At 49.3% G+C, this 23936-nt stretch overlaps 2 protein-coding genes and 1 long non-coding RNA gene across 5 annotated transcripts; 2 read left to right on the plus strand and 1 right to left on the minus strand.

Annotated features, from left to right (window-relative positions):
• The first annotated feature begins 78 nt into the window (after positions 1-78).
• Dazap2 (DAZ associated protein 2) lies at positions 79-5019 on the plus strand. Of its 2 annotated transcripts, none has more exons than XM_034516971.2 (4): positions 79-268; positions 1425-1543; positions 2243-2411; positions 3623-5019. In XM_034516971.2, the coding sequence occupies exons 1-4, from the start codon at positions 256-258 to the stop codon at positions 3943-3945; spliced, it is 624 nt and encodes a 207-aa protein (XP_034372862.1). In that variant the 5' UTR covers positions 79-255; the 3' UTR covers positions 3946-5019. The 2 variants fall into 2 exon arrangements, with proteins under 2 accessions (XP_034372862.1, XP_034372861.1); XM_034516970.2 differs by having other exon boundaries at positions 92-268; positions 2243-2488.
• On the minus strand, positions 4453-21808 carry Smagp (small cell adhesion glycoprotein). 2 transcript variants are annotated; one of them, XM_034516972.2, is made up of 4 exons: positions 21406-21808; positions 20848-20916; positions 6889-6969; positions 4453-6284 (listed from the first exon to the last, which is right to left on the minus strand). In XM_034516972.2, exons 2-4 carry the CDS (start codon positions 20879-20881, stop codon positions 6106-6108), a joined length of 294 nt encoding a protein of 97 aa, XP_034372863.1. In that variant the 5' UTR covers positions 20882-20916; positions 21406-21808; the 3' UTR covers positions 4453-6105. The 2 variants fall into 2 exon arrangements, with proteins under 2 accessions (XP_034372863.1, XP_034372864.1); XM_034516973.2 differs by lacking the exon at positions 21406-21808 and adding an exon at positions 21217-21374.
• Positions 21667-22274, plus strand: LOC143434169 (uncharacterized). The gene is made up of 2 exons (XR_013103498.1): positions 21667-21804; positions 22114-22274. It is a non-coding gene; the product is annotated as an uncharacterized LOC143434169 (long non-coding RNA).
• The last annotated feature ends 1662 nt before the right edge of the window (positions 22275-23936 follow it).

A 23936-nucleotide genomic window follows, 5' to 3' on the forward strand; every position in this document is an offset into this window, starting at 1 on the left:
GCAGGAAGGAGGAGCGAGCGGTGAGGGCAGAGCGCGCAGGGAGGGCGGGACACCCGAGGAGGGCGGGGCCGCGAGCGCCCTCCTTGTAGCGACTGGCGGGCCTGCGAGGAGGCGGGGTTTCCGGCGGCAGTGCACTCCGGCATCGACTGACGCAGAGTGGACGAACGTCACGTGACACGGAAGTGACTCCGAACAGGAAGAGGACGAGAAAAATAACCGTCCGCGACGCCGAGTGGAAGCGGACTCAGAGCCACCATGAACAGCAAAGGCAAGGCCGGGAAGCGGCAGGGGCCTTCGGGGAGACGGGCGGGTTCGGGTCGAGCGGGCCCGGGGGCGGACGGGCTCGGGGCGGTCTGTGCGGTTCTCCTCAGCAGGCCGCGGAGTGCCGCCGCACCTGACGTGGCCGCCCCCTCCCCCACACGCCGCAGCCGCTCGGCCCTCCCGGCCCCAGAACCTCTGTGGCGCAGTTTGGAGCCGTGGGCTCCGGTGTGTGAGGTGGGGGGGCTCTTCCGTGACAGACACCGGCTGGAGCGAATGGGGAGCTAGAGCAGGGATTTGGGTAGGCCAATGGAGGGCCGACAGAGGCGGGGCGCCGCGCCTCGGAACAACAGGCCTCAGCGGAGCTTAACTCGTGAGGTGCCGGCTCCGCCGCACGGACCCGGCCTTCAGCGACCCCTTCCCGCCTGCCGTGGACTTCTCGCGCTCGCTCCTCAGGGCCAGGAGTTGTGGCCGTCCCTGTGCGTGTGCTAATGTTTGTCAGAACATGGTGGCGTTTACCCCCTCCTCACCCGCCGCGCTTCTCATGGTCAGATGCCATTCACTCACTCTTTGCAAGTCGACCTTGAGTAGGAACTCGTGAGGTAAACACTCAGAACCGTGGCTTCCACAGAGTCTGGACTGGTTACAGCACAGCCCGTGGGAGGTAGCCCAGGGTAGAAGCCCGCAAGAAGCGGTCAGAAGCTCAGGAACCGGTCCTCAGACCTGACCTCTATTCGGGAGGGAACATGGCCAAGTTAGACTTGATTCCTCCATGGTGTGCTAGTGGGAACAGCGCCTTCCATTGTGAGGGCGCAGAGACAAGCCTTATTTTCTTGGCTCCGTGTGGCAATCTATTTGCGACTCTTCTGCTTGCTCCCACTAAGTTAACTACCCTATGCACCCTGCCCAAATTGGTAGCTCTGTTTACAAACTTGTTTTGATTATTTTAAGCGTGCCTGCCTCTGTCTGAGTCTGTGTGAGTGTCTGTGAATGGAGTGTCGGTGTCCACAAAGGCAGAAGCTAGAGTCGAAAGGAGGTTGTGTCAGATATGGGTGCTGGGAACTGACTTGGAAGAGCAGCTCTTTGTCTTACCCACTGAGCACTTTTCCAGTTTGCCATCCGCCTAATTTGATAGACGACATCTCTCCTCCCCTTTTGTATTCCAGGTCAATATCCAACACAGCCTACCTACCCTGTGCAACCTCCTGGGAATCCAGTATATCCCCAGACCTTACATCTTCCTCAGGCTCCACCCTATACTGATGCTCCACCTGCATACTCAGAGGTACTGCAGTTTGCTAAACTTTTAACTAGTTGAGAACACTCTTGGACCCCCTTGTTAAGTCCTCAAATCTGATGACTTCACAAGCAGAAGATGCTCTGTTAATCATCGAAAACCTAAGTTGATAATTACCATTGGAACTGAATATATTATCTTATTATGTTATTTGACACACGCTGAGTTAAGCTGAGTTTGGGGTCCTTTGAGCACAGTAGTAGCTGTCGATGCAAATGACCCAAAATACTGTGTGCCAGTGACTGTAATCAGTGTGCTATCTGCACACACAAGAAGAATGGACTCGTGAGCCATGCATGGTGGTATATAGGCTAGTAGTCTCAGCACATGATAGGCTGAGGCAGGAGGAACCTGAATTCAAGGATGTCTTGGGCTATATAACCAAACCCTGTTTTCAAAACTGAGCACGGGGCTGGGGATGTAGCAGGTTTGGTAGAGTGCTTACTCAGCATGCACCAAGCCCTAGATTTGGTCCCCAGCACAATGTGAACTGGATTTGGTGTCAAAGGCTTTTAATTCCATAGTCAAGAGATGAAGGCAGGAGAATCAGGAGTTCAAGGTCGTGTCTACTCCTACATACTTGAAGGCTAGCCTGAGCTACAGGAGATGATTTCAACAATACTTAAACAGATTTCATATAGGAATGTCACACAAATAATATTTTGCCTTCTCTTCTGCTTCTTTTAGCTCTATCGTCCAAGCTTTGTTCATCCAGGGGCTGCCACAGTCCCCACCATGTCAGCTGCATTTCCTGGCGCCTCACTGTATCTGCCTATGGCCCAGTCTGTGGCTGTTGGGCCTTTAGGCTCCACAATCCCCATGGCTTATTATCCAGTTGGTCCCATCTATCCACCTGGCTCAGCAGTGCTGGTGGAAGGAGGTTATGATGCAGGTGCCAGATTTGGAGCTGGTGCCACTGCTGGCAACATTCCTGTGAGTATGGCTAACCAGGAGCTCAGCCCTTGTATACCTGAAGGGTCTAAAATGACTTCATAATTCATTCTCCAACCATCCCTGGGAAGTAGTGGTCAGGGTGGGCACTGCTGCTGTCCAGCAGAAATGTGGCTGGGCCAATCAGGGCATTGGGCACAGCCTTTGGTTTTAGAGTTAATCAGATTGATTTGTTTTCTTGTCTTATTAAAATAGCTAGCCAGGTGATAGTGGCATCTGCCCTTGATCCTAGCACTTAGGGGCAGAGACAGGGATCTCCGAGTTTGATGCCAGCCTGGTCTACAGAGCAAGTTCCAGGACAGCCAGGGCTACACAGAGAAACCCTGTCTATAAATTTAAAAAGACTGCTAGCTGCTAGCTTCTTTTTCAGTTGTTCAGGCACGGTGAACTGGTCTAGGGGTGCTGCTTGCCGTGTTCATAAGCATTTAATATTTGCTGTTAGCGGGGAATGTACTAAGAACCTAGGTAATTCAGAAAGTAGAATGCACAGTCCTTAGTAAGTGGATTGTAATTTCCAGGTCCTCCTGCTTAGTGATACTGCGAATGGGGTTTGTAGCCCACAAGGGTCTAGCAAAGGCCATCTTCTCAGGAGTCACATTCTAGAGTCAGGTGGCAATGGTCTCATTATTGGCTTTTAACAGTGTTGTATGTTAAAAATCTGGAGTTGCTGGAGATGTAGCCCAGTGGTAGAGCATTTGCTTAGCATGTACAGGAGGCTCTCCCCCTCCCTAGTAAATAAAACCCCACATCTCAAGAGATCCTGTGGGGTGGGAGTGGCTCTCCCCTGAAAAGGATGGGATCTGATATTTACAGGTTGTATCTTAGAGCTAGAACTCTGGGTGAATGAAATTTCATGATTGTGTCTAGCTAGGGTAGACTTAGCTCCTTTAAATGCTGGTTACTCGGTATGGTAGTACATGCTGTAATCTTAACAGTGGGAAGGCTGAGGCAGGAGACTTCCTTTGAGTTTCATGTCACCCTGGGCTACATGAACCAGTCAAGTGAGAGTTACTCAGTGAGACCTTGGGTTGACCTACCCTACTGCCTGCACATTGCCACCTTCTTACACAGCATCTGCTTCCCCTGTGCCCACTGTACCTTGTCCTTTCCTTCTAGCCTCCACCTCCTGGATGCCCTCCCAACGCTGCTCAGCTTGCAGTCATGCAGGGAGCCAACGTCCTTGTAACTCAGCGCAAGGGAAACTTCTTCATGGGTGGCTCAGATGGTGGCTACACCATTTGGTGAGGAAACGTCGCCACTCCTGTGCCGGGGAAGACATCATATACCTTCAGCACTTCTCACAATGTAACTGCTTTAGTCATATTAACCTGAAGTTGCAGTTTAGACACATGTTTTTGGGGTGTCTTTCTGGTGTCCAAACTTTGAGGCACTTTTCAAATTTAATAAGGAACCATGTAAGGATAGCAGTCCCTCCCTAAAGCATTCTGAGGTAGGGAGGTATCCATTCTTCAAATGAATGTGAGTGAAACAGCCCCAAGGCTCTTCCTTAATTCCTCTGGAGTGATGCTGTGCCATGCTGGTCTTTGCTTCTAGTAATAAAACATCAAATTAGGTTTGGAGGGAACTTTGATATTCCTAAGAATTAAAGTTGCCAAATTATTCTGATTAGTCTTTAATCTCCTTAAGTCTTTGATTTATCTTACTTGTTAAATGAAACGCATTAGCTGTCTGCCTTTTCCTTCCCATCCTCTGCCCCACCTGTCCCTACTCCTCCACCCACTCCCATCGATGTCCATCGAATCAGTGGTGCAGGACCGAAAGCCAGTCAGACTCAGCCCCTTGTCTCCCTGCACCTGTCCCACTTGACATTTTTAACTCGTCTTTCATAAGGATCCTTTGAAGCCCCGTGTGTCCCGAGCACAAACTCCATTTCTTCGGGTTTTGTATATCTCCAGGCAAGGTGAAGGGTACTTTTTGGACCCGCCTCATAAACCATCACTGTATCATCATGAACCCAGACTAGCTGTGGTGCCAGAAACCTGAACTTAAAACAACAGTTTTAGTGTAAACTGTCCTAGGAAAATTTAAAAATGACAGGCAGGGAAGAAAATGCATATCAAAAACTTGGCTTTAAAGCCTAATTAAGGGAGTTTTAGATCAAAAACTAGCTATCACTTCCTGAGTGTCTCATGTAGCCACTTGGGCTCCCAGGAGTTTCCTGAGGTGGGTTAGTAGGGTCACGTGAATGCCTCACTATGACATGACTTGAGTCCAGTGAGATCTCATTAGGATTAATATTTCAGGGATCCTTAATATTTTGATTTGTTTTCCGAGATTGGATTTTATTTTATTTTATCTGATATTTCAGTTCATCTAAATCTTGTGTTCTGTACATGTGATGTTTGACTGTACCATTGACTGTTATGGAAGTTCAGCGTTGTATGTCTCTCTACACTGTGGTGCACTTAACTTGTGGATTTTTTATACTAAAAATGTAGAATAAAGACTATTTTGAAGATTTGAATAAAGTGATGAAGTTGCATTACACCTCACTCCAGCATTCTTTACTTAGCATGTGCTCAGATGGCTTCCTTCATGTGTCAGGTTTTTTACGTCCCACCCAGAAATCAATGTTCCCGATGATCTGTTTCTTTAATGTCTTTGAAGTAAGTGCAGGTGTGTCAGGCTAGGCTTGACTACTCTCATGAGTTCCACTACAGACGATTCTGGATTCATGATGCTAGTGATGGTGACCTACACACAAGTGTAATCCAGTACTCGGGAGGTAGAGGCAGGCAGATCTGTGAGTTAGAGGCACAGAGAAACCCTATCTCAAGGGGAAAAAAGAAAAGAGCTTTCCTGATGGGATCGAAGGCCATATATACACAGGGATCTGGGAGCTTGTGGTCCTTGCCAGGAGTAAGAGCAGACCCACTTATTTTCTCTTGGGTTTCTGGTGATGCTTGTCTGGAACAAACCTCCTGGGTTGTCCTCATTCCCAGCTCCTGAACAGTTCTGAGAACTTTAGAACTTCCATTACAAGTTGCTATTGAGACGACACATGCAGATGACTTAAATAAGCAAAAGAAAATGCTGTAGAATGCTAAAGCAAAACAAGGAAAAATTTAGTTCTTGTAAATGAAAATCTGACTTTTATAATAAGTTTAATTTGGATTAAAAACATTGTAAGCTTGAGGCTGATGGGGGAAATGGTGGGGCTCAGATCAAACAAAGACAGTAACATTCTCAGACTCTATCCCCCCTGGCCTGACCCCCTTCCCTGTGGTATCCAGCCTCCAGGAAGACTGGATAGCTACACCACGGGGGCTACTGCTAGTCAACTAGTGAGGGGACACAGTGGACCAGCCTGTGACCTTACTTCCAACTCAGGCATGGCCCCACTTTGTTGGCCAGTTGCGAGCACTGTCCTTATCAAGGCCCAGCATCATGAGCAGCTTTCTCCGTGTCTCTGGACCCTGGAGTCAGTGATGCCACCAGTATTGGGGGCTGTGTCCTGGGAGGTGAGTGGATGTGCCTGTATCAATGCCACTCACTGGCTTTAGAGCAAATGTTCCCTAACTACAGAGGCAATGTCTTAGTGTTGGAGCCAGGAATTGGCCCCTCCAGCCTGGGGGTCGTTAGATGAAGTACTCTTCCTTCTCTCTGCCCTTGGCTGAGTCAGTCTCCATCTGGAGGATGGCGCTGGGCTCCCCTTCTGCAGGCTCATAGGTGACATAGCTGCCTTTGTTCTTGTACAGGTAAAAGAAGATCAAGGTCACCACTGAGAGCAGGGTAAGGAACACCACGGTGATAACAACTTGGAAGGGAGAGAGAGAGAGAGAGAGACATGTTTTAGTACTTCATGGGGCCATCTGAATTAGGTCATTACTTCCTAGTAATGAGGGGTGCCCCTCAAACACAGCTTGTCTAGGGCACAGCATCCAGAGGCTCTTGGTACTTAGCTATAGACATGCTGTTTTGATTTCTGACAAAATTCAACTTCCTCCCAAACCAGTTTCTGATGATCATGCTAGAAACCAGGAGGGAAATAAATAGCTCATGCCAACAGGAAGGGTGTTTTAAATACATAGCTTCCTATGAGAGCTTCTCTGGTTCTCCCCGCTCTTCCTCACCCACTCAACAAGCCACATGTACCCTCCTCCCAGCCCACACACCCCAGCTGAGCGGCCACATGCACCAATGCCTGTGCACGGTCACCCCCAGCCTATCACTTATGGTCATGCCTCTGCGTCGTACAGCTCTGCATGTGTCAGACCTACATGCCAGGATAAACCCAGTTACCCCGATGTGGTTTTTCCTGTATGGGGAACATCTTAGCTGTCACACTGGGTTCCAGGCTGTCTCTGGAGCAAGAGGTCTCTGCTCCGAAGTCCCTTGAATCGGCACACTGGCTTTGTTACCTGCAATGAGCGCTGTGCTGGCCTCTTCAGCTTGTGGGGACAGGGTCTCAGGGGCCTGAGAAACTGGCGTGGTCATCAATTCTGGGAAGTTGAGAAAGGGGGAAAAGGAAAGGGTGAACTCTTGGTCTTTGGCATTCTGTCACTACAGCGTCCTGGGGAGTTGCTCAGTGGTTAGAGCACAGGCTGGTGATCTTCCTGAGAACCGAGATTTTATCTCCAGCACCCACATGGTGGGTGGGTGTTCATCATCTATAACTCCAGTTCGAGAAGATCTGATGTCCTAGCCTCTGTGGCCACCGGGCACACATGCAGGGAAAACACTCATATTCATAAAATAGAGAGAAAAAGCTCACTGACTAGTGTCTACAGAAACTCCAAGCAGAAAATCCTAGAAAACAAGAGATGAAAGCAAACTATTTCCAAAAGATATTTTTATGAATTTTTCTCTCTCTGCCCAATACAATGGTTAAAAATAGGGGCTTGAGCTAGGTGTGGTGATGCACACCTTTAATCTGAGCACTTGGGAGGCAGAGGCAGGCAGATCTGAGTTCAAGGCCAGCCTGGTCTACAGAGTGAGTTCCAGGACAACCAGAGCCACACTGTGAGATCTTGTTTCAAAAAACAACTAAATAAATAGGGGCTTTTGGCTTGGGGGTGGAGGTGCATGCCTTTAATTCCAGCACTCAGGGGGCAGGAGTTCAAGGCCAGCTTGGTCTATATAGAGAATTTCAGGCTAGCCAGGGCTGTAGAATGAGACCACATCTTAAAAACAACAACAACAACAACAACAACAACAACAAAAACCAAAAACAGTCGAGGGGGTTAGTTTTTGCTAGGTATAGTGACATGTCTATAATCCCAGCACTCAGGGCCGAGAAAGATTGCTCAAGGTCCTTCTGTACTGTATAGAGTTCCAGGCTAGCCTGAGACATACAGGGAGATCCTGTCTCATACAAATAAACAAAGGCTTTTGAGCCTGGACTGACTGATTTTCAAATATGACCCCTGTCCTTTACCAGGCGTATGTCCTTGGATAAGAAAGAATCACCAAACCCATCAGCATCAGTCACTTCAGATACTGATAGGAAGAGACAATAACTAGTTATAGGGTTGTGACCATGACTTGAGGATTATATCACTGTAAGGGACACATCAGGTGCTGAGAAAGAGGGGGGAGGGAGGGAGAGAGAGATATATCTCAAGATCTATCTATCTATCATGCAGCAGTGTTCTACATACCCCTGCACGTGGGGTGTACATGTCTGTACATGTGCACATCTGTGAATTCTGGTATATGAATACCAAGGTTTTACTTGTGGAAGTCACAGGGGATGAGTTCTGGGATTCACCCTCACCTTCCTCTTGATTTGATACAGAATCTTTCTGTCCTCTGCTCCCTATGCTAGCTGGCCTCTGAGGAGTCTCCTGTCTCCACATCCTCTCAGTACGGCAGTGCTGAGATAGCAAAGACATGCTGCTGCCGGGTGCCATTCACCTTTAACCCCAGTGCATACTAGTGGGAACCTTTCTAAAGCAAAACAAATGTATAATACCACCCATGGCTTTACCTGGGTTCTCGGGATTTGAACTCAGGTCCTCAGGTTTATACAGCAGGTGCCTTGTCCACAGAGCCATCTCCCTAACCCTATAAACATTATTTTTTAAATAACAAAATATTTTTACCCTGCCCCAAACCTTTTTCTTCTAGGATAGGTTCTGCACTTTACCAGGCTCGGAGCAGGTTCTAGTACCCAGAACCTTCCTGCATTCTATCCTGTATCTATCTGCCTGGCCTTTAAGCTCCAAACCTCCAAAGTCCCAAAGCCCCAGCTAAAGTCATTGCTTTTGAGTCAGGACATTGCTAAACTGTGGTCTAGAAGGTCTCACTATGTAGCCCTGGTTGGCCCAGAGTTGCTCCATAGTCCAGGTTGGCCTTGAACTCACCAAGATCTGCTTGCTTCTGTTTCCCCAGAGCTGGAATTAAAGGGATAAAAGACTGTGTGATACCACATTCTTTTCTTAATTAGCATTTTGATGTAACTGTTGGAAGATGTAACTTGGTAAAGGTTACTGCAGGATCCAGGCTTTCAGGGGAAAATGGGCCGGTCATCTCCGGAGCCACCGTTTACTTATTTACCTAATGGCTTGCTTGAACCTACAGTCACAATCCTTAAGAGCTGGAGTGTGGGTTTACAGTGAGTTCTAGCCAGGCTGGAGAGAGAGGCCCAATCTCAAAAGCAAGCAAAATAAAACCACAGAGGAGGGGGCAGAGGAGGGAGGGAGGGGGAAATCAGAAGGGCACAAGAGAAAGTATCAGCACAGTGGCCGAACTGCTTTGCCAGGAGCTGTGTTAGACACGCTGGGGACAGAGCAAAGCAGACCTCTTCACAATGCTTACATTGGTTACATTGTAGGTTACATAGGTTACATTGTCTGAACACCCCAGGATCAGAAAAGCAGTAGAGGAGACTGGTCGGTATTTCTGCCAGGGGTGACGTCCGAGGAAGCCATATTTGAGTGGTACTAGGACCGGGACTGGAAAGGGCTATTCTCAGCAGAGCCATCTACAGAACACTGATGTGGTGCCACTGTGCATGGGTGAATAGACATCAGTTGCTGTGAGCTGGGCCAAAATGGAGCCTGTCTTCTTCACAGAGAACAAGGACCTTATGAATTGCCCTTGTTCCCATAACAGGAAAAGCAGAGATGGGCTGTCAGGAATGCTTTCCGGGCTCAAAGCCAGCCCAATCCTTTTTTGGGGGGTGGGGGTGCGATGGGGTGAGACGGGGTCTCCCAGCAAAGCCCTGGCTGTCCTGACCTCGAATTCACAGAGATCCACCTGTCTCTGCCTTCTGAGAGCTGGGCTGATTTATGAGGTCAAGTTATAATAACTTGAGGGAGCTGGCTCTCCTACCACGGAGTTCCAGGAGACTGGGCTCAGGTCGCTAGGCAGTAATGTTCTCACCCTGATGGCCCACTCACACCTGCTTTTCATGTGAATTATTAAACCAACATTGCAGGGCTAGTGTGTAAATGAGGGAGCATGCCTAAAGAGCTAGGATGGAGATCATTTGTAGGTGTGTGTAGTGTGAGTGTGTGTGAATGTGTGTGAGAATATGTGTGTGGTGTGTGTGTGTCTGTGGTATGTGTGAGTGTGGTGTGTGTAGTGTGTATGTATGTGGTATATGTGTGAGTATGAGGACATGTGTGAGTGTGTATGTGTGAGTGTGTGGGTGGTGTGTGAGAGGTGTGTGGGGATGTGTATGAGATGAGAAAGTATGTGTGGTGTGTATATGAGTGTGTGGTGTATGAGAGTGTGCGTATGTGTGTGTGAGTGTGTGGTGTGTATGTGAGTATGAGGACATGTGTGAGTGTGCATGTGTGAGTGTGTGAGTGGTGTGTGTGGTGTGTGTGTGCGGGTGTGGGGAGATGCATGTGTGAGTACGTGTATATGTGTATGTGTGTTTAGAAATGCTGTTCATACAGAGGCCTGGCTTCAGTTCCCAGCACCCACAGTGGATGGCTCACAATTTCCTGTAACTCTAATTCCAGAGGATCCAACACCTTACCCTAGTCTCTACAGACACAGTGCACACACATAAAAACATCAGATGTTAATAGTGTTAGTTAAGTTATGAGGGCCAGCAAGATGGCCTAGCAGGAGCAGAGACTTGCTGTGTAAGCCTGGTTACCCGAGTTCAAACCGTGGAACCCTGTAAAGGTTTTGAGCCGAGTTCTCTAGCCAGCAATGACCTTGAACTTGTGACTCTCCTGCCTCTGAGTCTGGAAGGCTGTGATTGTATGTATGCACCACATGCTGGTTTTAAGTAGTGTTAGGGATCAAATCCAGGGCTTTGTGCATGCTAGGTACCAAACTCTGCCAACTCAAGAAGTCCGTGCCCAGCCATAGGTTTTTAATTTTTTGTTTTTATTTTTCAAAACAGGGTTTCTCTGTGTAGACCTGGCTTCCTGGAACTCACTCTGTAGACCAGGCTGGCCCCTAACTCTCAGGGATCCACCCCCCTCTGCCTCCAGGTACTGAGAATAAAGGTAAGTGTCACCACACCCAGCTTAAATTGATATTTTGTTAAAATTTTATTTATTTAGAGACAGGGTCTCACTATGTAGTTGTGGCAGGCCTCAAACTCAGAGTCCCTCCTGAAGTACTAGGATTAAAGGTGTGAGCCACCATGACTGACAGACTTTGTTTTGATGAAAATGGTTTCTATCAAAAATGAACAGGCAGGGGCTGAGGGGACGGCTCAGCGGTTACCAGCACTGACTGCTCTCCCAGAGCTTCTGAGTTCAATTCCCAGCAACCACATGGTGGCTCATAACCATCTGTAATGGGATCTGATGCCCTCTTCTGGTGTGTCTGAAGACAGCTACAGTGTACTCATATAAATAAAATAAATAAATAAAACTTAAAAAAAAAAAAAACATAACAGGCAGAGCAAGGTAGCACATGCCTTTACGAGGGGCAGAGGCAGGAGGATCCCTGGAGCTCAAGGCCTAATCTACAGAGTCAAGGCTAAATAGAGCTGCCAAGTCTCAAATAAACAATAAAACAAAAACAAAGAAGTGTGAACAGTAAAGGGAGTACTTGCTCACCCCAGAGGATCTGCCCACAAGAGGATCTGCTCACCTGAGGACCCGCCCACCTGACGGGACTCAAGGTTCAGAAGCTAGTCAACAGTTTTTATGGAGGTTGTTACTGTGTTTATGTGGAGTCTGATTATAAAGGTCCAGAAGTGTTCCTGGTCTGCCCATTCCTGCTTTTCCTGTAAGTCCTCTCGTTTTCAGTGTGATTTCAAAACATGAGTCATTTACAAAAAAAAAAAAAAAAAAAAAAAGCACACCAAGCTTTCTAGCAGAAATGCCCAGGTTAGAGGCTGTCTTGAACACTGTCAGGAAGCTTTGGGTAGCTGACAAATTACCAGGACAATTTACAAAATGTTATATTTGGAAAAGGGAAAGGAAGGCACCCGGGCTTGAGGTGTGGACTTGAAGGTGTCAGGTCAGAGGGGAAAGCAGGACCCCTGAGGTTCGGCTGTCTCTGTCTCCAAATAGAGATTTTTTTCCCCCAAGTAGGGAGCAGCAGGAATCACAAGGACATGAGGAAGTGGGCCCAAGGGAAGAGAAGCTGAGCCGGGTGTGGTGGCTCGCAGGACAGTAATTCCAGCCGTTGGGAGACGGTTTGAGGCCTGTGTGGGCTACATAATGAGACCTTGTCTCCAAATCAGGAAGAAGAGAAGGGAAATGGCCCAGGAAGTACAGATACAAAGGGATCCTGTGAATGACAGCCAGAGGCACTTACAGAACCAGTGAGCCCTCCCGGGTCCAGGAGGCCTGTGCAGCCAGAAAGGTCAAGTTAGGGAGGCCAGCTTTGGGAACTGGGGACAGTAAACACTATGAGTCAGGGTGGGAGCCCAGTGTAGAGGCTACTACACACTTCCTAGATTCTGATTCCAAGCTTAAATAAAAAATTAAGTCAGGAGCGGTGAGGCACACTTATAATTCAGGCTGAGGAGGTAGGGTGAGTTCAAGGCTAGCTGAGGCTCCACAGGGAGGCTCCATCTCAATGCCTAAAAAATGGTAGTAGCCAGGAGTAGTGGTGCATGTCTTTAATCCCAGAATCTAGGAGGTGTCAGAGCTACATAGTGAGACCCTGTCTCAGATTTTAAAAGTAAATTCAGTAAGTGATTGAGTGTGTACTTTGTGCTAGGTTCTGGCCACAGATCAATGAACAAACCAGGCAAATTTACCTAGCCTATAAATTACCTAGCCTATAAATGCATTGAGGGGCCAGTGAGATGGCTTGGTGGGTGAAGGGGCTTGCTGCTCAGTGATCTAAATCTCACAACCAAAGTTTGATCTCTGGTACATGGATAAAAAGGCAGGAGAGAACTGTGTGCCAAGCCCCCCTCCCAACACACACACACACACACACACACACACACACACACACACACACACACTTTAAATTTTCAAAAATAAAATGAACCCACTGAAATCCCAGTACTCAGAAAACTGAGACAGGAACATTGAGAGTTCAATCCAGCCTGGTGTATACACAGCAAAACCCTGTTTCGAAAAAACCAAAACCAAATCAAATAACAATAAAACCCCTCCAAAGCACTTCACAAGTCTCCTGAAAGAGCTCTGGCACCAGTCTGTTTCTGAGTATACACCCAGGAAACAAATGAATGATGTCATCGGATGCTCACAGAAGCGCTGTTTCCGAATTCTAGGATGAAGCATCTCATTGCCCATCAGCAGGTAAACAAAACCCAGCAAAGGCATATCTGGAGTTTTATCCCGCTTTAAAAATGTGAAGGGGGAGCTGGAGGGAAAGAAGGTTCCGTGTTTAAGAGCACTGGCTGCTCTTGCAGAGGACCAGGGTTTAGCTCCCAGCACTCACATGGCGACTCACAAACACCTGTCACTCTAGTTCTGGCTTCCAAAGGCACACATATACATAAAGCAAAAATAAAGGGGCGGGGAAGAAATTCTAATGTGTGGAACAACACAGATGATCCCAAAGGACCACGTGGCTGAGGTAAATGAGCCAGGCACAAAGGTCAAATACCGGCTAGGTGTGTAGTGCCGGATTTTAATCCCAGTCCCAGGAGACAGAGGGATCTCAGAGATGGAGGCCAGCCTGGTCTACCCTGAGTCCAGGGCAGCCTGATCTACACAGAGAGTCCAGAGCAGCCAGAGCTGCACACTGAGATTCTATCGTATTGAGACAAGTATTGTATGATGGCATTTATATTGATTACTGATGACCTAGAATAATCAACTTCAAGAGGCAGAGAGACAGTACATTTCACAGGTAGAGTTTCAGTTTGGGACACCGATAAATGGGGAAAATGTCCGTAAGTAGCACAGACTGTCTAGTCTAGAAGGACAGAGTGCTTGGCTCTGTGTACAGTTCCCAGCAACACACATTTTATGATTTTATCACAATGAAAAAACCCTCTCTTGAAAAAAATATGTTTTTGTCTGTTATGTGTTAAGCCTTGTCTGCATGTATATCTGCACACTATGTACATGCCTGGTGCCCACAGATCTCTGGAGACTAGGGTTAGAGAAATTGTGAGCCACCATGCAGGCTCTGAGAATTGAATCCAGGTCCTTTAGAAAGGCAGCCCCTCTTACAACCACTGATCCATCCCCTCAGTCCCCTTCCTTCACTTAAAAATGGGTGTATAGCCCAGGCTGGTTTGAAACTTGTGATTCTTCTACCAGCACAACCTGTACAGGTCATGTTCTGAGAGTTAGCACCACCCACCTGCAAGTATAGACCACAGAGAGAAGACCACGGAGAGAAGGCCACAGAGGGAAGACCACGGAGGGAAACTAGGCTCTGCTCAGAAAAGGCAAATTGAGTCGATTGAGAAAAGACAGAAAATACACTAAAGAGAGGAGGAAGAGGAGTACCATAGTGGTTGCTGGTCCAAGATATATGGAAACACAAGCAAGGGGCAGGTGGTAGGATGTATGAAGGCACTACAATTTTAAGTTAGATAGTCAGGGAAAGTTCCTGAGAGGCACCCTGAATACAGCCCTTGAAGGTTGTGAGGGAGGCAGCCGTGTGTACAGCGGGGACCACAAGGTCAAGGTAAGGCTGTCTGTAATGATGGAAAGCACCTGGGCTGGAGTGTGCATGTCAAAGGTGCCACGTGGAGGCAACCCGGAGGGAAGGAAAGGGAGATGGAGCCACAGGCAGATAGCACACGGGCCTGTCACTGCAATATGGCTGCAGCTGCCCGTGAGATTCCGAGCTGCCACGGGTTCATTACAAAGCCTATTTCCTCAATGTTGTTAACAGTCTCCTAGAGACTTGTTAAAATGCACACTATGGGGTTTGGAGATGCCTCAGCTGTTGCAGCACTGACTGCTCTTCCAGAGGACCAAGGTTTGATTCCCAGCACCTACATGGAACGTTCTAGAACTCCAGTTCCTGGGGGATCTGATAGCTTTTTCTAAATTCTGTAGACGCTGCAGGCATGTGATGCACAGATGGCATATGCAGGCAAAACATTCATATACGTAACATAACAATGAAAACAATTCCTTTTTTTTTTAAATGCAGACATTGGTTCAGTAGAAGGGAGGAGGGGACCCTGGAATTCTAAATATCACACTTGAAATCCTGAGACCACTGTACCCTGAAGAGGCTCCGTCTAGTCTACAGGAGGATGACTGTATGTGGAGGGTAACCAAGTTTCCAGGCTCAGCTGAAAATGCCAGGCCCTGGGAGGGCACTGTAGACTTGCCCGGCCACCACAGTTCCATGCATGAATGCGGGACACACCATCACAAGGGCTGTCAGAAATGATTACCTGTTTGGATTTGTTTTGCGGGGCTGGCAGCTGAAGCTGGGTTTGTGCGCATGTCAAGTGAAGGCGCTTTACGCCAGGCAGCAGGTGCTCAGCCAAACTCTTTCAAACACCAGGTGGCTGCTGCAATTTCACACATAAAATTTGGGTTGCTTGCTATGTGGCAAGCCATAATTGAAACAGATTGACTTTAAGGGATCCCTCTGGGGCTCGGACAACAGGCTGAAAGTGAAAAGGCAGAGGCTGACAAACCCTGAACACTCAAATGGGAGCCTTTCTCCATTCACCTCGAAGCCTTGGGCACAGCAGCAGCCCAGTGAGAAAGTGGCCAGATCCCTTTTGAAGCAAAGACCTGGACAGGATGTGGATGTGGGGTGGAGTCACACACCTGTGGCCTGAGTAACTGGAGAGGAGAGGTTTGCACTTACCAGGGCTGGGGAAGCCCTCGGGGGAACTAAGTGGGGACAGGGCTCGGCTGCCTATCAGATATACAGGAAGTCAAGAATAAATCTGGACCAGATATTAAGAAAGGAGAGAAGGTGGGTTGGGATACGTCTCAGTGGCGGAGACTAGCCTGTCTATCAAGTGCACGGCCCTCTGATCCCCAGCAGTGTAAGAAAGGCAGACGTCAAATGTAAAAAGACATTAGCATACTCAGAACAGGAGGCTGGGGAAGATCACCCTAACCCTGTATCCCTAACCTTAACCCTGAGTGACCCTAACCCTAGGTTGGTAGGTCAGTACACACAGCGGCCAAAATCGATCAAGCACTTGGGCTTCTGTTGCCATGGGACCCAAAATGACCTTCACAAGTTCTGGTTTAGAGTTGAGTGCAAAGCTGTGGTTTAGGGTAGGTTCCAGGAAAAAATGGAGGGAGGAACTGGAGGAGGCAGAATGTAAGTAAGCTGTGTGTGCCTGTCTGTCTGTCTGTCTGTCTGTCTGTCTGTCTGTCTGTGTGTCTGTGTGTACTCCAGCATACATATGAGACAAAGCTCAGTGTCAGGTATATAATTACTTCTTTTTTTGTTTTTGCTTTTCAAGACAGGGTTTCTCTGTGTAGCCCTGGCTGTCCTGGAACTCACTCTGTAGACCAGGCTGGCCTTGAACTCAGAGTTCCACCTGCCTCTGCCTCCCGAGTGCTGGGACTAAAAGGGTGAGCCACTAGCACCTGGCTTTCATCTTACCTTTTGAGAAAGGTGTCTCACTGAACCTGATCTTACCAATTCAACTAGACTGACTGGGGAGCAAGCCCCAGGGATCCCACCCGCACCTCTCCAGCACTGAGATGACAGGCCTGCTTTGCTTACCTTACTGGTTCTGGCTTTTTCTGTGAATGCCGGGGGCCTGAGTTTCATTGTTCATGCACGCCATTCCAACTCCCACCCGTGTGTGTGTGTGTGTGTGTGTGTGTGTGTGTGTTTTTAAGACATTTGACTATGTATCCCTGGCTAGCTTCAAACTCCTGGAGATCTGCCTGTCTCTGTCTCTCAAGGGCTGGATTTAAAGGTGTGCATCACCACACCTAGCTCAAGGTATGTTCCTATGGAGTTCTTCTGTCAAGGTGAGGGATGGGCTGCTGCTTGCTAGAGCCTGGAGGGAGGATGGGGAAACGGCAGCAGGTTTGGATACAGACTCCCGAATGACTCACAGAGAGCAAACAACTGATAGGGTGTCTGCCACCATGTTCCTGAAGGGATGGGCTCTAACACAGCAACAGAGGGCTGCAGAGAGCTGATCCACTGTCCCAGAAAGCAGAGAACCGGGATGTGGGTGCAGTGGGCACTGCTGGCAGGAAACAAGGAGATGGCGGAGGTGGAGCTTTCAGCGGGAAATGAAGAGATGGTGGAAGCACAGACCTCGAGCAGGAAACAGGGAGACAGCGGAGGTGGAGCCTTCGGCAGCTCTTTTCTGGGAAAAGCTGATATGCTCAAGATGGTCCTTGAGAGTGAGGATGAGCAGAGGGGCTTAAGGAGATCCAAAGGTTGGAGGTGAGGGTGAGGTTTCGGCAAGGTGGTTTGACCTTTGACCTTAGGTGCTCTGTTGACCTTAATGGTTTTTGAATCTCTGCAGCAAAGCACACCAAGTCCGTAGCCTCCTGAGGGCTGGTGTTGCAGGCATGCTCCACCATAACCACCACTTACTCACGGCTTTCATGAGGAAAGCACAACAGTAGCAGTGGCAGCGGCGGCGGCAGCAGCAACAGCAACAGCCAAAACACCACCACCAACAACAACTATGCAATCCGAACCCAGGAGCCCTGGCACCAAAAGGAGGAATCTGGGCTGTAGGTGTCCCAGTGCTTGTGGGGGTCGCTTGTAGAAGGCCCTAACTTTGATTTTCCAGTTCCTGCCAGTTTTCCCAGAGAAAGAAACTTGGTCTCCCTCTCCCCTTAGGCCGAGCTTCAGAGTAGGTAGGTGGCCAGGGCAGAGGGCCACAGCTTAAAGGCTCCACCCAGATCCCAAACACCGAGGCCCTCAGACCCTCACAGGGCTTTCTTTGTGCTGACTCAATAATAGCCGATGCCTTTGAGCCTCCCGTCTCCAGTTCTCTTATCGGGAGGAGGCATCAGATCCCTTGCCACCTAAAGCCACCAACCTGCTTATTTGCACTAGACCTGCCTGACAGGGCCACTCCCACAGCCCTCTGTCCCCAGGAGCGTGCACACTGGAATCCCACCCCTCTCCTCTTTCTATCTGCTGGTGAAGGAGACCTCGGGAGCAGCAGACCATGACAGAAAGTACACACCTTGGGAATCCCTCGGGTTGGGCACAGGCCCTGCTTCTTCTGCTCTGATCAGTGGCATGATGGGAAATTTCCTTTTCTTTATTTTTTTTTTAAATCACTGAAAATTTCTTAACTTCCTCAAAATCAGATTTTGTTTCAACAAAATGGGGATAAACCCTCGGTGTGGTGAGAAAATCATTTAGTGGAAAGTGCTGAGTGTCTAGCATGCTGCAGTGAGGGCCGCCGGGGAGGCATGGGATAGGCTTTATCTGGTCGGGTGGCCAGAGCTCCTGAGACCGGGTTCTAGTCTGACTGACCGCACATGGCCAGCAGCTTGGTCCACAATAATCTCAGGGGCCTATGAAAATGTCTTTTAATGATTTTAATGACTTAAATTTCCTTTAAAGTCAAGGTAATGAGCTTTTAAATAAAATACTAAGATTGCCATATCAACCAATCAACCAATTAATTATTTATTACAATATCTTCATCCATAAACACTTGTTGTTGTTGGTTTTGTTTTTTTTTTGTTTTTTTTTTGGCTTTTTGAGACAGGGCTTCTCTATGTAGCCCTGGCTGTTTAAGTACTTATTATTATAGACATTATTATAAGATTTTATCTTGGCAACATTGAAAAACACATTTTAAACTGGTTTTTTAAAAAACAAAAAATAAAAAACAACAACAACAAAAAACCCAAAGCCAGGCAGTGATGGTCCAAGCCTTTAATCCCAGCACTTGGGAGGCAGAGGCAGTGGATTTCTGAGTTAGGGGCCAGCCTTGTCTACAGAGTGAGTTCCAGGACAGCCAGGGCTGCACAGAGAAACCATGTCTCGAAAAACCAAAAACCAACCAAACAAAAAACAAAAAACAAAAAAACAAAAAAACAAGGGAAGAGCCTGAGACAAAGGTGTCAAAGGCCTGAGAGCCCAATGGTCATATGACCCAGCACGCCTGAACTAGTGGATCCTGACTTCGGAGGAAGCATTTGAAGGGAACAAAGCAGGAAGGCGGAGAAGCACAAACTGGGGTGCCCAGGAGCTGGGCCCTGCACCCCATCCTGCAGGGAATCCTGGCCAATCACTAGTGGTCTCTCTTGTCCTTGGATGTATGTTTGCTCAGACCTCGTGGGCAGGAAACTCTAAGCTACATCCTAGAATTCCACCCCAACTCAGGCCACTTGTTGAGCAGAGAACACACAGCTCAACAACATAACAGTTATGATTTAAAGCCATGCGAGGAGTTGGTCGGTGAGTCAGGCAGGTGAAGGCTCCTGCTGCCAAGCCCGACCCCCGAGTCAGAGCCCCAGAAACCAAGCGGTGGAAGGGGAGAACTGACTCCAGAAAGTTGTCCTCTGACCTCCAGCATATGTGCTACGGCATGTGTGAGCTGAGAAGGGGAGACAACATACATGTGTACACGAACAGCCATGTGTTCCAGATGCCCAGGTGACCAACAAGCATACAAGAACTGTGTGTGAGCATCACTGGTGTCACTAGGGAAACAAAGTCACAACTAGATACTATCTCCCACCCACTAAGACACGAGTATCACACTGACCCCGAATAACACGTGTTGGAGAGGATGTGGAGAAATCGGAACCTGTGTGTTGCTGCCGGGGATATAAATAACACAGCTATTATGATAAACTCTATCGTGGGTCTTTAAAAATATATCAATTGCCATATTAACAACAATTCCACTTCTGGATGTATATCCGACAGGACTGAAAGCAAAACCAAATGGCAACCAGACTTACGTGTGCTAAACAAATGTATGGAATATTTGACTTAAAAGGAAGGAAATTCTGACACGGGTGACCCTTGAAGCATTGCTCTAGATAAAATAACCAGACAAAAAAAGAGTAAATACTGAGCCTAACTTATCCAGAGACTTTCTTGCAAAGCTCACCTCCCCAAAGGTGGGAGCCTTTGCCCACCGGTCTGCAGGTCTGTCCTCCGTTTCTCTACGTCTCACCAAGTAGAAGTCTAAATCACGTGCCCCACTAGTTTCAGGAGAAACTGCCTCAGATTTGCCTACCCTGGGGTTCTCCCTCCCCAGATTTCATATCAGCAAGTGAACGTTTGTTCTCATGGGAAAAAACACGAAAAAAATACATAAGAAAACACAGTTCTATAGATCACAGGTTTGTTCCTCCCACACCCAGGCTGGCAGGTGAAACCAATTAATATGTAAATATCTGTCAGCGAGCCAGACCCAGCCTGATTAGGAAATGAAAGCTTAAGACTCAATTCACCACCTAAGATCCCTGCCCACCACCACCACCTTGCTCCAAGAAACACACCCCACATCCCTCTTTCTGACAGGGTCTTAAGCTACACTTGAATTCACTATTTAGCTGAGGATAACCTTGAATTTCTGGCACTCCCGCCTCTACCTCCCAAGTTGCAGGGAGAAGGGGTTGCAGGCACAGGCCACCAAAACGGGTTTCGTGCGGGAGGGACCCACTCCGTAGTTTAGCGGACTGAACCCATGCTCGGCAAGCACTCTACCAATTAAGCTACATTCCGAGCCGGTTATCTTCAGAAGATTCCCTTTCTCCTCTACTTAACTACTGGAGTGAATGTAAACATGGCTCTTTTGGGCATAAAAGAACTTCCTAAGCCCAGGTGACTCTCAGTGCCTGGAACTGGCCCGGTCCAGATTTGAGAATAAAACTGCCCTAAAAGGGCACACTGAAGTTGAACTCTGTTTCCTCGGAGCCTTTTCCTGAATGAAGCCGGGCGGCGGGGGGTTGGTAGGAGTGGGGTGGGTATGGGTGAGTCTTCAGTCCACACTGAGTGAGGCCGCAGGAATTCCACGGCTGGTTCAGGGGTGGGATGGGGTAGGAATTCTTGAACAGTTCTACTCCATGACTTCCATCACCTACCTTCAGGAGAAGGTGTGGCCGGTAGGTTGTTCATCCTTGCTGAGGGCGGACTACCTCGTAGGGTCAGATCTGTGGGAAGGACAGACAAGAATGAGGTGGACCGGCTCCTAAGGCTGCAGGGCCTGGAGATCCCAGGAGAGCCTCAGACGCCAGGTTTTCCCCGAGTCCCTTCCCCTGGATATGTCCCCTCTCTTCCTTTCGGTTCTAATCAGCTTCCATAAACAAATCCCTCCCCAAGAGCCCGCCCCGGGCGCGGGGTACCGGGGACCGGTGGCGTTGGCGACCCTTTCCCCAGGCCTGGGAAAGTTAAGCAAGGGTCGGCCCGGTTGCGCCCATGCGCGATCCGGGTCCCGCGGCCACCTGCATTACCTGGGCTTCCAGGGCCAGGAGCCCCGCCGAGGCTTCCGCTGGGTCCGCCCGCTCCCCGGGGACCCCGCGCGCCCCGGCCCCGCGCCCCGGCCGTCGAGGGTCCCCGCAGCCGCGCGGTAACCGCCCAGGTCCGGTCGCAGGCGCGCGGCGGCCGAGTGCGGGCTCCAGGATCCCGCGCGGGGCGCTCACCTTTCCAGTCCGACGGGCGGGCAGGGCCAGGCGCCGCGCGTCCTTTTGAACTCGCCGGGGTGGGAGCGGCCGAATCGCCCGGGCCGCGCCCGGGACCCCGCGCCGAGCGGCCGCCGAGCCCGGGCCGCGGTGGGAGGGACAGGAAGGAGCGCGGGGCCGCCCTCAGCAGGTTCCCCTGGGAGGAAAGGCCACTGTCCGGAGCCGCTCCGCCCCCGTGCCGGTCTCGGCGGGGGTCGGCAGCGCCCGCGGTGGGCGAGCGAGGGGCGCGTCCCGCGGGAGCGCAAACACGCGCGGGCCCGCCAGAGTCCGCGGCTGCGGGGCGACTTAGCCGAGCTCTTCCCGGGGCCACCTGGACCTTCCGCGTGCGACCTTCCCGGGAGGCGGTGGAGCGTAGAGAGGGTAGGAGGTGTGGCTGTGGGCTGTTTGGGATTAAATGCCCCAGCGCAACTGCTAGTCAGCTGGGTGGCTGTGGGCACATTCCTGAACACCTCAGTAGTCGGTTTCATCATCCCTAAAATGGGGACTGAAAGTGGAAATTCCTGTAAAGCCGTTTTACAACCCTAGTCCTAGCCGGTGGCAAGCGCCTTGATTTAAATATTCATCAGTGCTGTACTTTAGTTGTGTTTGACTCACGTCAGTGACAGGAAATGCTCCCAAATTAACTAGAGGAACTCCGTGACTAAGAGGATGTAATTCTATATAACACAGGCTCTGGAGTTGGCCCCGCTGTGTAAGCTAATACAAGTTACTTCTGATTGTCTGGACGGAGCTGTGTGAATTCAGTGTTACTGCGGACAGAGCTCCATGAGTTGCCTACAACCTCACCTGGCACATGATAGGTGCTCAATAAACACTGGTCAGCGTTGTTATCTTGGCTGGCTGCTTACTAAGGGTCGGACCTGACCAACCACGCCTGGCTTTCATAAGTGTCTTTCCCCCCCCCCCCCCTCTAAAATATAACCCTTAAAAGCTTACTTGGGGGAAGAGGGGTAGCTGGAGAAAGAGTTCCAGCGGTTCACAATCCTGTGATTCAGGGGCCCTCTTCTGGCCTGCACCGGCAGGCACACTCAAAACTAAATGCTGGGGCTGATGAGATGCCTCAGCCAGTGAAGACACTTGCCTTGTAAGCCTGACTGCGGAGTTCAGTTGTAGAAACTGCATGAAGGTGGAACGGCAGAACCATCTAGGTGTCCTCTAATTTCCACGTGCATGTTATGACATGCATGTGCCTTCATGCACACGCGCGTGCACACACACACACTGTAAGCACACACAAATATTTACTTTTGTCGTTTTTTTATGAAGTCCCCCTTCATAAAAGATAGAGTTTCTCTGCGTAGTTCATAATAAATATTTATCAAAGGTTTGCTGATACATTATTTACCCACAGGCATTAAACACACTAAAAAAAAGTAAGGCTCCAGAAAAAACAAAGGATTCACCGTTCACACGCTGAGCACCAGATATAGCATACAGTAAGGCGTTTGGTAAGTAGTTGTGCCCTGCGCTCTCTAATGTACCCTATTCGTCAAAACTGACGTTCGTAGAGTTCTCTGCAGCGCAGGCTGGCCTCAGGTTCGGTCCCATTGCCCCAGCTTTGGAATGACAGGTTGGCACAGCACACCCAGCCTATACTCTTACACAGCCTGTCAACACTGTCCTTCAGAGTCTGGGGGCAGGGACTGGAGGATGCGTCTATGTCAGACCGCACTGACGACAGACGCAGGCTCACGTGGGCGGCCAGTGCTCTCCAAGGGTGAAAGGTAAGCCTCAGAAACTGGAGCAGCCATCCTTTTGTCAACAGACCTCTAGGGACCTCAGGGCGGACAGGAGACAGGTGACATTTATCTTCGCCTGACTTTATTGGCTTCCTTGTGTTGCTACTGGGGTGGCAGTCTTCCGGTGCTCTTTCTTTTTTCCTGGACGATGTCTGGGTAAACAGTTCAGGTCCCCGCTGAGACGGTCTGCCCTAGCCAAGCATGTGGGCCCTTTCCCGCCCCCTTGGATGCTTCAACTGGATCGCAGTAAAGTACGTCGCTCACAGCTGAGTGCATTTTCCACTCCAGCTGTGCCTCTGTTGTAGCCGTTTGTAGCAATTACTGATGCTTCCCTCTTATCATTGGCGGTGGCCCGCTCCCCCAGAGTTCCCATTTTATGGGGGGAAGAGAAACAAGCGAAGACGAAGCAAACCCCATAAGCAAAAGGCTTGAACTGGGTTTTTCCAGGTTTTTTTTTTTTTTTAAGACAGCACCTCATGTATTCTGCAGTGGCCTCAAAACTTCCTTATGTATCACCTAGCAAAAGATGATCTTGAAGTTCTGGCCCTCCCACAGTTCACTTCCGGGGACTGATCTTGCAGGTGTGTGCCGTGTCTGGTTTATGTGGTGCTGGAAACTCAAATCCAGGGCCTCAAGGAAGCTAGACAAGCATGCTACCAACTCAAGTGCCCTGCAGCCCGAGGTTTGCCGGATGGTGAACTCGGAGCAGAGGAGCCTGTGTTTCCAGCCTCTTCTTACCCTTCCACAGCCCAC

The sequence above is a fragment of the Arvicanthis niloticus genome, chromosome 13 (genome assembly GCF_011762505.2).
Source record: "Arvicanthis niloticus isolate mArvNil1 chromosome 13, mArvNil1.pat.X, whole genome shotgun sequence".
Taxonomy (NCBI): Eukaryota; Metazoa; Chordata; class Mammalia; order Rodentia; family Muridae; genus Arvicanthis; species Arvicanthis niloticus.

Coding starts and splice junctions, on each gene's coding strand:
- Dazap2 (XM_034516971.2), top strand. Junction 1,544..2,242: donor CTCCACCTGCATACTCAGAG/GTACTGCAGTTT, acceptor TGCTTCTTTTAG/CTCTATCGTCCAAGCTTTGT. Junction 2,412..3,622: donor TGGTCCCATCTATCCACCTG/GCTCAGCAGTGC, acceptor CTTTCCTTCTAG/CCTCCACCTCCTGGATGCCC.
- Smagp (XM_034516972.2), bottom strand. CDS start 20,881: ATGAACAACCTACCGGCCACACCTTCTCCTGAAG. Junction 6,970..20,847: donor GGCCACACCTTCTCCTGAAG/GTAGGTGATGGA, acceptor TCAACTTCCCAG/AATTGATGACCACGCCAGTT. Junction 6,285..6,888: donor CAGCACAGCGCTCATTGCAG/GTAACAAAGCCA, acceptor CTCCCTTCCAAG/TTGTTATCACCGTGGTGTTC.